Genomic DNA, 12,080 nt, shown 5'->3' with positions numbered 1-12,080 from the left:
CGATCATAAAGCATGAAGAGCTTGATTCAAGAGTATTGCTCGATCAGAAAGCTTGGAGAGCTTGATCTGATAGCATTGCTTGATCAGAAAGCATGAAGAGCTTGATCTGAGAGCATAACTCAATTAGAAAGCATGGAGAGATTGATCTGAGAGCATTGCTCAATCAAAAAACTTGAAGAGCTTGGGAGCTTGAGAGCTAGCGAGCTCTTTCTAATCTGAGAGATTTTAGCACGCGATCTGAAGCTGAAGATGGAAGTGATCTAAGTGCGCAATATGAGTGATTTGATTTGGAACATGCTTCAATATTTTAATGATAACTTGAGCTGTAGACCTCATATTTGGATGATTCTTGGACCGTCGAAAAGCTAACTTGAACGGCTAAAATTCTTCTGTTTACCACTTAGCCAAATTCAAACTTTAGCCTACTCAAATTTTCACATTTAATGACGTAATTCTAGATTAAGAAGTTGGGATTTGTTGAAGAAGTTGAGACTTGAGGGAAAAACATGGAGAGCTGCTGTGAATCAGGCCCTCCTTCTAGCGCCAAAATGTTGATACAGAAATCTGCACCAATCAGAGAATTCCGATTGACCCTATCGGAACCAGAATGTATGTGCGCGTGATTACAGATAACCAACAGTGGATGAATAATAAATGCAATAAAGTAAATTACTGAGAGATTTTTAAAGTGGTTTGGCAAGCTAGAACTTGAACCTACGTCCACTGTTATCTTAGAATAGTATAATTCATAAGAAAATTTGCTTAGAACAATTGCCCAGCCCCCTTGAAAATAAGTTATGATGGGTTTATATATCACTCATTTACATGATAGAATTGAGATAAGATTCAAATACGTAGGATTAGGAAGTTGAATGATCTTCGACTACCGTAGTTGGAATCTAAGTCAATCTGAATATCTTCCTTCCAAATTGAGCCAATCTAAATATCTTCTCTCCTAATAGAGAATTATCCTCTCCATATTGACCGCTAGGGGTGTTCAAAAGAACCGGTTGGAACCGGAACCGACGGATACCCTGGGTTTGGTTCTGGTTCCTACACAGAACCAGTAGTCAATAAGTAGGTTCCGGTTCCAAATTTTTGGAACCGTTACTGTGCGGTTCCGGTTCCGGTTCCTATAGTTAGGAACCAGAACCAGAACCAAGAACCAGGAATCGAGACTAATATAAAATAAAATTAAAGATTAGGGGGGTTAATAAAAACTTTTGTAGAAAAAGTAATGTGAATACATTTATATTTATATTTTATAACATTTAAAGTAAGTTGGTTTGACTTTTGAGAATTTACCTTTACAAAGTAATGGAGTTTGTAATTTTGAATTTATAATTTGTAATTTTATTTTTGTAAACAAGTGCTAGGTGGGGGGGTATTTGTAAGTTTTTAAGAGTTTTTTTGCCATTTTAAAAACTTTTGGGGGGTCATAAAATTTTACAGGGTACCCAGAACCGGAACCGGAACCGTTCTTACAGGTTCTGGTTCTGGGTACCTAGGAACCGGAGCCGTCGGTTCCGGTTCTGGTTCCAAATTTCAAGGAACCGTCGGTTCCGGTTCCGATTCTGGTTCTTTCAAAAAGTGCAGGGTACCCGGAACCGAACAGCCCTATTGACCGCACAACAATTATATAAATTATCTTTGTTATAACATAATTTCATATTTATAAACTTTATCTTAAAAAGTATTGCATACATTATAAATTAACAATCATATTAAACAATATGTATTAAAATTTGAAAAGAAAAATATTGTTTAATTCTATGATTAACAACAATCACTATTTGATGTGCGTTAAATGACACCATTTATATCAAAACAATTAGTTAGATTAATTCTATCGTCATATGATTATGTTTAAAATGTGGATGTCATTAAAAGCCACAAAAGGTGGAGAGAAATTTAATTGATTTAACCCCAAGGGGTTGTTTTGACTTACAGGTTCAAACAATTTTAGGACTATCTATCACATTTATGACTTAACTTGAAATATTGAGCTTGTAAGGATTAGCCAAGATGCTACATACTGGCTGGGACACCTTGTTCACAAAAAAATAATAATTATTAGATTTTTTTTGTCTCATGTGGTTTACAACATCCTATATTGTAATTTTTGTCCTTGATTAATAGATCAAACTCAATAGGGGACATATTAGGTATATTAGATATTATTTGCCGGTTATTAAGATATGTTTGTGGGCATCCAAATATTATTTTAGTATAAATTTCAAATCAGTAAATGACTCTATGAAACATTTTAATCTTTTGAAAATCGAAAGAAAGTAAACTAAAATATGGGGACTACACTGTATTAATCCCAAACCTAGTACAAGTCTAGATACCAACGTACCAGAAACAGTTTACACACACCGTATGCCACGCTCGTTCAGCGCGTCAACTTCAATACTTCCTGAGTTCTTTCCTGACGCCCCACCTAGAAGTTTCATTGTATTGTATTGGATTTGATTTTTATTTGTATTTGGTCAAACCTCTATTGCAAATCTCTGTACACGTAATTTCATTGTCATCTTCCTTCTCTTGTCTATTAAGAAACTAAATTACAACAAGAAACCAAACAAATTCACCTTTCCTTTTATTAATTATTAATAACTTCAAACCACTGTGCAATGTAATTACTCATTTTCTTCCCCATATAAATATCCCATTTTTGTTTTAGTTCTTTAGTTCTCACTACCCCCAATTACTCTCTCTCTCTCTCTTAATCATCATCAACTAAAGCTTGCAGTTACAACTTATAATCTCTTGATTGCACATGGAGCTCTTCACCAAGGCCAAGGCAGTGAAACTCCGCAGCCATCTCGACAAGTATCTAGTCGCCGACGACGATCAAGAAACGGTGCGTCAAAGTAGAAACGGGTCAGTAAAGAGAGCTATATGGTTAGTCGAGTTAGTTGAAAACAGAGACGACGTCGTTCGTTTCAAAAGTTGCTATGGTAAGTACTTAACCGCCTCTGATCTTCCCTTTCTTCTGGGCATGACGGGTAAAAAGGCAATCCAAACAGTACCGGAGAACAACATGGACTGGAAAATTGATTGGGAGCCAATAAGGGACGGGTTTCAAGTGAAGCTCAAGTCATGGTGTGGGAAATTTTTACGTGGAAACGGAGGAACGCCGCCGTGGAGAAACTCGGTCACTCATGACGAACCGTATTCTGGTTCAACAAAGAACTGGATTTTGTGGGATGTGCAGGAGGTGGAAGTACCGGAAACGGGGTCGTTGAAGGAGTATTGGTCGTCAGTGTCGAGTTTCTCTTCGGTTTCCGATGAGGTTTTGGAGGTTTTTTCCGATGATTTTTTGGGTTCAGGGCCACAATCCCCCATGTCAGTCGTGTCACCTAATTTGAAGTCTTCCAGATTCTCAATTTTTCCGACTCAGTCGCTCAAAATTTTATCAAAAAAGCAGGTACGTAACCTAAACTACTGCTGCATCTTCTTTAACTTGCTAAACAATTATAGTATGATTTTACTAAGGATTAATTATTGATAATAAAAGACAAAGATAGAGTTTGGTGTTTGCAGGCTATGAAATTATTATATGATTAGAAAACGTTAATGACTATATTAGCAAGTCAGTCAATCTAGGTGACAAAATGGCAATTTTAAATGTCTCTTACACATTACTGTAGACCATGTACACATTATCAAATCAAATGGGCCTAAATAACGTGCCCAGCCCGTTCGTCTAAGGACATTTATCTTGAAACATTATTATAATTACTTGACTTTAAAAAATATATATATAAGACTAGTACAGAAGTTTCAATTATTGTGTCAAACCCCACCTCTAAGATTCTAAAGACACCTCAAAAAGAAAAATAAAAAAGCCAAAAATGTAATTATATGGTATGAATATTTGGGATGCGCATTTTGGGTAAAGTTTATGGAGTGAAAGCAAGTATATACTTGTGTTATTCAAAGACAAAATAATACAAAACCAAAAACTTATAACTCCATTAAAACGCACTTGTTATAACATAAATGCCCACCAAACATTAAGCACTAAACACGAAACCCACTCAAGTTTCTCTCCATTTTTGCCTCATCCCAATCCCATTTATTTTAGTCACCTACACAATCATTTATCACCTTCCCCTGCCTCTTGTTCTTGTTTTACGTCTTTTTTATCAACCCAATTTTAAACCTCTTTATCAGGGATTGATCCGATAATTAAGAAGTTTTATTTATTTCATTAATTCTTTGGGTTTAAACCATTTTGAGACTAGATTTACCTAGAACATTAAATTTATAAGATGTTTAATAAACATAAAAAATTAATTGAAATACGCATAAACTGGTTCAAACACCTTAATACAAATCTTAATTCTCCATAATAAAGGTCTTAACTCTACCAAATCTTTATGATTATTATTAAAAATGCTTGAGAATCATTATTAATTAGGAAGCACAGTCGTCTCCTCTGTATGAGTGCATGTGACTTTTAATACCACCTTAATTAGACATTTATATTTATTGTGCCTTACTCTTCTTCCTTTCTAACTCTTGCCTATCTTAATTTCTTTTAGTAAGTTATGAACCATACACGTGTGATTATTTAATCTCATTTAAATTTCGTAAGGTCTTGCCATAAATCTGACATAATCTTGTGAGATATTTAGATTTACATTATACTTTATATAGTAATTAACTCAAAAAAATTATTTCACACAGTAAAATGATACGTCGGTTGAAGTCAAACCCTGTAATTTATGTCCATTAATGACATTACTTAATTGGAAAATAAGAATAAAATATTATATAATTATGATAACTCGGCACGTTATTATCGATTAAAATTTCCTTAAACCCTTCTTCGTCAACACGAAGTTTCGTAGACCGACTCGGTAGTCATCTTGATGATGATCAGATCATCCAGATCTGGTGCCAACGTGGATTAACGGCAGCTGACACGAAACTCACACGCAAGCCCTGTAAAATTACTAAAATAACATTATGCCACGTATCCGGCAGCGTCCTTTTCACCGCGTGACTCCTCCTCCAGTTCCCTCTACGGCTGTCTCTCTTTGACTTTATCACCTCCAGCTCTGACCTTTCCCTATATATAAATTTGTCTTCACATTGCCTGCCCATGTGAATCTTGAATCTCCTCTAGCTCAGTTCACAACTAAAATTCCAATCTTTATTATCCACTTCAAGTTTTTCACACTTTTTATTTATCGCTTTTTTCTCAGTCAATCTCTGAATCTAACCACCACCGAAGTGGGATGGACTACTTTAACAACGCCAAGGCGGTGCGTCTCCGTAGCCACCACGACAAGTTTCTTGTTGCCGAGGAAGACGAAGAATCGGTTACTCAAGATCGTAACGGATCCTCCAAGAGTGCCAGGTGGACTGTTGAGCTTGTTCCTGGAACGCAGAACATAATTCGTCTTAAAAGCTGTCATGGAAAATATCTCACCGCCTCCAACCAGCCGTTTTTGCTGGGTATGACGGGTCGGAAAGTGGTTCAGTCTCTGCCCAGAAAGCTTGACTCTTCTGTTGAATGGGAACCCGTCAGAGAAGCGAACCAAGTGAAGCTCAAGACGCGATACGGTCATTTTTTGAGAGCCAATGGGGGCTTGCCGCCTTGGAGAAACTCTGTCACTCATGATATTCCTCATAGAACAGCAACTCAAGATTGGGTATTGTGGGATGTTCATGTGGTTGAGATTTTGGTTCAGTCTCATCAAGAAGCTCCAGCTCCACCACCCGTTCCTCATTCGGATTCTTTAGATTTTGGGTCAAATTCACCTTCTTCCGTTATTACCAAACCTGGGAACTTTTCAAGACAAGAGGTTCGTGATCTATTCTATTCTTCCTTAGAAAAAAATAAAAAAAAGTACAATTTTTGTTCTGGGTTTTCATTTTTTTAATGTCTGTTGTGTGATGGTTTTCAGTCAAACGATTCGCATGTGGGTTCGCCACCAAAGTCTGAGGGAAGGACTATATACTACCACGTGGCTGATGAGAGCGGAGAGGTTGATGATGTTGGAACGGAGGGTTATTCTTTAAGCTTTAAGGGAACAGGAGTTGAAGAATTGACTCAAAAATTGAAGGAAGATCTAGGTATTGAGGACATCGTTGTGTGTACTCGAAGTCCTTTGAATGGAAAGCTTTTTCCCCTGCGGCTCCAACTTCCTCCAAACAATGCTGATATGCATGTTGTTGTTGTTCTATTATCTTCAAAAGGTCAGATTTAGATTAATGCACACATATATTGATAAATTGCTTGTTTTGATCTTGATAGAGGCTGTGATTTTGTAATTTAGTTTAGATGTTTTTTAGTTTGCATCGCAACCACTCATTGCCATAGACTTCCTCTCTGATTGCTTTCTCAAACTTGTCTCAAATAAACATAAACATAAATCTTGATGTTTCTAGTGTTTGGAATTTGGTTGTTAGTCATATTGTTACTATAATTTTATTTTGGCATTAGTTTTTACCAACCAATCTAGTATAATGTTGTATTAGATAATTCATTCAAAATAATGTTGTGGCTTTTAGACATGGCTGGGTGTTGTCTCTTCATTTGTTGTTGGTTATAATACCATCGTAACACTAAGCATTTAGCACTTTGTCATTCTTAAGCTGTTAAGAGCACAGGTTAGCCCAAAAGGGAAAAGGGAACAAATTGCAGGCATAAATATTTTTCCCATTTGCTTACTCTGGAGCTCGTTCTCTAGTACTTGGAAAAATGTTGTTTTAAATGAATCTGGTAACCGCCCATAGAGATTTTTTGTGGATAGATAATACTGCCTAAACAAGAACGGGAAAGAATTTTTATTTCCTGGAATTTGTGAAAATCGATATTGCATCTCGAGGCTTTTCCTATTGGGTGTGCACATCATTGGAAGATGCATATAAGTATTTTTTTTTTAGTACGTTGGGTATCAAAATACTGTAGTCTAGATAATCTAACTTAAAACTTAAGAGTCCAAGGAAACTCCTATGCAATTTCTTGTGCTATTTCATATCTCCATTTTAGATGATGCCTTCTTTCATCCTTGCTTACGTTTTTTCTTTCTTTATATATCAGTGGCCAGAGAATTTGCAAGACAGGGGATCCAATCATAAGATGCATTATTTGGACATCATAGGTTGTATGCAATATGTATTCACAACCTTCATGTTCTGTACATACCAATTCAGCCATATCAATATGCTAGTTGAAAGCATTCAAGGGGTCAGTAAAAATGGGAGTTCCTTTTGCCTATTGTGAGACACAGCAGGAATGGTCTAGCACTGGGAAACATAAGAAAATGAGATGCCCTTGTAGCAGCTAAGGGTCACAATTTTATTCAGCTTGGAAGAGTTATTGAAATTTAAATTCCTTTGTTGGTTCACTGATCAATTTTGTTTTAGCTCAACTTTTTTATCATTAAAAAAAAAAAAAAAAAGGTTATGGTTTGCAGCTTGGAACCTCCAGGTGCTTGCTTTCTTGTAAACACTATACTTATAAAATCATAAATTTATTTTGTTGGCTTGAAACCTCTTGTTACTCTTTCATTTTACAGATTTTTTATCTTCTTTGACGTAGTAATGCATAAATCAATTGAAAAGGGTATCTACTTGCTAAGGAAAACTCATTCAGAGGTTGGTATGTGCATTTGTTATGAGTTTGAATAATGATTTGAGAATTGAGAGCAATTAGCGGCTGGAGTGGGAGGTCATTACCAAATGTTTGAAATAGTGCAACTGGCTTTTAGAAAATGATAAAAAGGTAGTAGTTGCGTTGGCCACTATCTATTGTTGAGATTATCTAGAAATACAACTGTCAAAGGCTTATTTTGATCTCATTGGGGATAATAGATTGCTATGTTAAAGGTGATCTTCACTAAAGTATAACCAGCGGTGCAGGTCTGAGGTTACATTGTGGATGAGATTCATTCCAGAAGTTTTGATTACTTGAAAGCAAAATTGCTTTGCACCTAAGAAAATGGAAAAAGGGGACTCAATTATTGTAGGTCCTATTTATAATAACTTTTTTGTTCTATTGTCAACACACGCATAACTACCTTTTCTTTTAACAGATTTGACAAATGAGTGATTAACAAAATCCCTCTTTATTTCTTACTTCCTTCCAAAGTAACATCCTGTCCTAACCAATCAACTACACCCCAACCAAAAATTATTCATCAATATCTACAGTTATACAAAATTAAAAATAAATTTAAATCAATTAGAATAAACAATAGAACATGAGACTAAATCAATCAATGTGGTTGTCAGATTCATTCGTTTACGGATTCAAATCCTAAAGCTCTTATAATCAAATGATCACTTTTAAATCTATCTTGATAGAAGAAAAATCTATTTCATCCCTCGGATATCACAAATTTCCTTCTCATATTGACATAATGAAAATTTGATTTTATTCCCATTAAAACAAAACCCCATTTGATTGATTTTGTGTCATGCTTTATTATTGATTTAAATTTACTTTTAATTTTGATGACTGAAAATATAAAGTTTTGAAGTGGAGTATGATAGAAGAAGAATTTTTTATATAATAATTTTATCCCACTTAAACTCGAAGATGGGGATTAAAGACAAAAATAGTGGGGAGTAAAAATCACTTCCCTAATTCTCTTAGGGGGCGTTCGATTGGGAATTATGTGGAATTACTGAAATTATGTCATCTTATATTTTTTGATTACCACGTTTGGTTATCAAGTAATATAAGATTCCGCTAATTTTCAAATACCAATAATTAGTTATTGTTGATAATATTGGACGTAATCTGATTACCTCAATTTTCTTAGACAATGTAACATTATTAAGATAATCTTTTTTTTTTACAATTCTATCACTTATTAATAAATTTTAAGATAATAATACCCTTATTTTAAAATTAATTTATATGAATATAGCTTTTACTATTTCATCCCAATTAATTAACTTTTGGACAAAATTACCCTTTAATTTAAAACAAATTGCAGCCCACCCAAGCCACAACCCCCACCCACCAGCCATCGCGGGCTGCCGGCAACCACCGACGACAACCAACCACCGTCGTCGCCAGAATGACACACGGAAGGCCGAAAATGGCTGCCATGAGCTGATATGGCTGGAAAATGACCAGATCTAATATGGTCGTTTTCGGTCATATCTAATTTGGTCGTTTTTAGCCAGATCGACGGATCTGGCCAGAAACAACCAGATCTAATCTAGTAATTTGGTCGTTTCCGACCAGATCAATGGCCTTTAATGGCCACGTTTGTGGCCGTTAACCACCATCGATCTAGCTGTTGACAACCAGATAGACAGATCTAGTCGAAAACGACCAGATTAGATCTGACCATTTTCCAACCAGATCTGTCACGATCTGGCCATTTCTGATCAGGTCTCTGGCTAGAAATGGCCATACGACACACGAAGGTCATTTCCTGCCTTTCCTGCACCGTTAGATTGCTGCGGCAGACAGTGGTTGCCAGCGGCCTATAGTGGCTTGGTTGGTGGGGGTGCATTGTTGATTTTCTAAACTTTTATTATGGGGTTGTTTTTTCTAAGTTTTTAAATGTAGGGGGTTAAAAAAATCCAAATAATAATATTTAATTAGAAGACAATTCAGTAATTTAAATAACATACCCACCAATTTATTCCTCCCAACCAAACATATCAATATAACATACCTGCAAACTAACCAAACACATTTTCCTAAAGATTCTCAGTAATCTTCAAGATAATCTAACTTTCTAGTAATCTAACATTCCCTGAACCAAACGCACCCTCAATATCATGAGCTTGGGAAACCGGGCTCCATCACTGGGCCCATTACTACAGCACCATGGCTAACCCAAGTATCTTAAATAAAATTTCAACTTCATAAATGGTGCAGTTTGGGTTTTCCCAAGGTTACACTTTACAGAACCATCAAGTGTTAAATCTATATGACCTCTTTTGTACAACAGCCATTAGCCCATTACCAATAATCCATGCATGAACAGAAGCCGTCTTTAAAGTGATGAAATCTGGCGCGATCTCTCACAATAATCTCAACATTGAAGATTTTAGAGATGAGTTTGGTTACCCGGTGACAGTCATTGCATACTCGAAGATTCTTGAAAACACGAATTGGTATGCCTGGTTTCAAGTTCAAGATCCCCAAAGCAATGGCAAGTCTCTCACTATGCAGCCTGAGTGAGTGTTGTTTACCATCATTGAGTTCATCAACCATGGGGGCTTGTGAATAGTCAGGTGAATACCCCATACCTTTCAGCCTATCATCAATCACATCCAAAACCCCATATATTTGTTTAGTTTGAGGATGGGAAGTATCCCCAGCAAAAAATTCATGGGCAACACCATTTATCTCTATTGAACTGCAGCCAGGCTCTTTTGTTACACCTTTGTCACTCATCAATTTCCTCACCAACCCAACATCGTTCCACCTGCTAGCTGATGCATACACTCTAGACAAAAGCACATAAACGCCACTGCAAATGCCGCCTTCTGACTCAAAAATTTGTTTAGCCACTTCTTCACTTAGCTCCACACTCGCATTTTTCTTGCTACAAGCATCAAGAAGACTCCTCCATATTACCGCATCAGGTTTCATTGGCATGTTTGATACAATATCTAGGGCTTCATCGATATGCCCAGCACGAGCAAGAAGATCAACAAGGCATCCATAGTGCTCTAATACAGGTGTAATGTTATACTCTCTTATCATCAGATCAAATAACTCACGGCCCTCGGTAACCATGCCTCTATGGTTACACGCACTTAACACACCAACAAATGTGATTGAATTGGGACCAAAGCTTTCGCCTTTTACAAGCCTAGCAAAATATTCCAATGTTGCATCAGCCTGTCCATACATGGCAAATCCTAGAATTATAGAATTCCATGAAGTTATATCACGTTTAGGCATCCTCGCAAAGACTTGTTGAGCTAATTCTAACGACCCACATTTGCAATACAACTCAATTAACGAATTGTTTATGAGAATATCCGAAACTAAATCAGATTCACATTTGTTCAAAATATAAGCATGTGCCCACATGCCTAGAGACAAAGCACCCAAACCAGCACAAGCACTTATAATACTCTGCAATGTATAACCATCAGGTTCAAACAAATTCTGCATTTGACCGAACAGTTTCAATGCAGAATCAAACTCACCGAACTGAACAAAAGCATCAATCATAACATTCCACGAAACAATGCTTCTTTCAAGCATATTCTCAAACACTTTCTCTGATAAGTCCAAGCACCCACAAGAAGCATAAAAATGAATCAAACTGTTATTTATATAAACATCTGAACCAAACCCATATTTCAAAATTTGGGCATGAGCTTGTTTCCCCTCAAAGAGAGCAAACAAGTATGCACAAGCTTTCAAAGCAAATGGGAACGTGTGCTTATCAGGCATAACATTTCCTTCCTCTAACATCCTTTTATAAAGGTTTATAGCCTGTAGTTTAGAATCAACTTTTTTTGCGCAAGCTCTTATAAGTGTATTCCACATAAAGGAATTGGGAGTATCGATTTGATCAAAAACACGATAAGCATAGTCAAGATCAGCAGAGGACGCGAAATTGAGAATTCTACTGAAGAGAAAGAGAGAATGGTGATGGTGAGGCAATGTGGTACGGAGAGTTTGAGCATGGATTTGTTTAAGCTGAGACATGTTGTTACACTCAGATAAGGATAAGAGAAGAAGGCTGTAATTACTAATTGAGTTGCCATTCTTGTTGTTGGTGGTGGTGGAGAGATTTTGAAGTGGTGGTGGTCGTGCGGTTAATGAAAGTGCTAGAACCATTTTCGCAAACAGATTAACGAAATGCTTACTTCTCAATGCGCTCAGCTTTTGCCAGAGTAGAGGTGACAAAATGGGTCGTAACACGACATACCCCACGCCGTTTACTTTAGCGACCACTCAGGTATGATATGGTGTGGTCTTTACCGATTACCAACCCGGTTGTCAAATCATGACAAGTGGAGGAGATGAACATGAACAAGCAAATTGACATTGTTTATTTATTTGTTTTTTTAATTTCCGACCTCAATTTTTCCATAAATTGTAAAACGATCTTAATAGTAATTTTTAT

General features: G+C 36.5%; 2 protein-coding genes across 2 annotated transcripts; one reads left to right on the top strand and one right to left on the bottom strand.

The window, feature by feature from the left end:
- The first annotated feature begins 2,710 nt into the window (after nucleotides 1-2,710).
- LOC116136167 lies at nucleotides 2,711-7,222 on the top strand. Its single transcript, XM_031421863.1, has 4 exons — nucleotides 2,711-3,433; nucleotides 5,220-5,822; nucleotides 5,925-6,216; nucleotides 7,064-7,222. The coding sequence occupies exons 1-4, from the start codon at nucleotides 2,783-2,785 to the stop codon at nucleotides 7,099-7,101; spliced, it is 1,584 nt and encodes a 527-aa protein (XP_031277723.1). The 5' UTR covers nucleotides 2,711-2,782; the 3' UTR covers nucleotides 7,102-7,222.
- Nucleotides 7,223-9,730: 2,508 nt separating this feature from the next.
- Nucleotides 9,731-11,807, bottom strand: LOC116136222 (pentatricopeptide repeat-containing protein At1g59720, chloroplastic/mitochondrial-like). Its single transcript, XM_031421942.1, has one exon. It carries the CDS (start codon nucleotides 11,789-11,791, stop codon nucleotides 9,950-9,952), a length of 1,842 nt encoding a protein of 613 aa, XP_031277802.1. The 5' UTR covers nucleotides 11,792-11,807; the 3' UTR covers nucleotides 9,731-9,949.
- Between the last annotated feature and the right edge of the window lie 273 nt (nucleotides 11,808-12,080).

This window comes from Pistacia vera, unplaced genomic scaffold, assembly GCF_008641045.1.
Source record: "Pistacia vera cultivar Batoury unplaced genomic scaffold, PisVer_v2 Contig31, whole genome shotgun sequence".
NCBI classification, from domain to species: domain Eukaryota; kingdom Viridiplantae; phylum Streptophyta; class Magnoliopsida; order Sapindales; family Anacardiaceae; genus Pistacia; species Pistacia vera.
The sequence above is the reverse complement of the archived record's forward strand: the minus strand, read 5'-3'. Positions and strand labels throughout refer to the sequence as shown.

What these genes read in the sequence shown, in the direction of transcription:
- LOC116136167 (XM_031421863.1), top strand. Translation starts at nt 2,783, where the DNA reads ATGGAGCTCTTCACCAAGGCCAAGGCAGTGAAACTCCGCAGCCATCTC. An exon ending in AAATTTTATCAAAAAAGCAG is followed by an intron (nt 3,434 to 5,219) that starts GTACGTAACCTA and finishes CTTTTTTCTCAG; the next exon opens with TCAATCTCTGAATCTAACCA. An exon ending in GGAACTTTTCAAGACAAGAG is followed by an intron (nt 5,823 to 5,924) that starts GTTCGTGATCTA and finishes GATGGTTTTCAG; the next exon opens with TCAAACGATTCGCATGTGGG.
- LOC116136222 (XM_031421942.1), bottom strand. Translation starts at nt 11,791, where the DNA reads ATGGTTCTAGCACTTTCATTAACCGCACGACCACCACCACTTCAAAAT.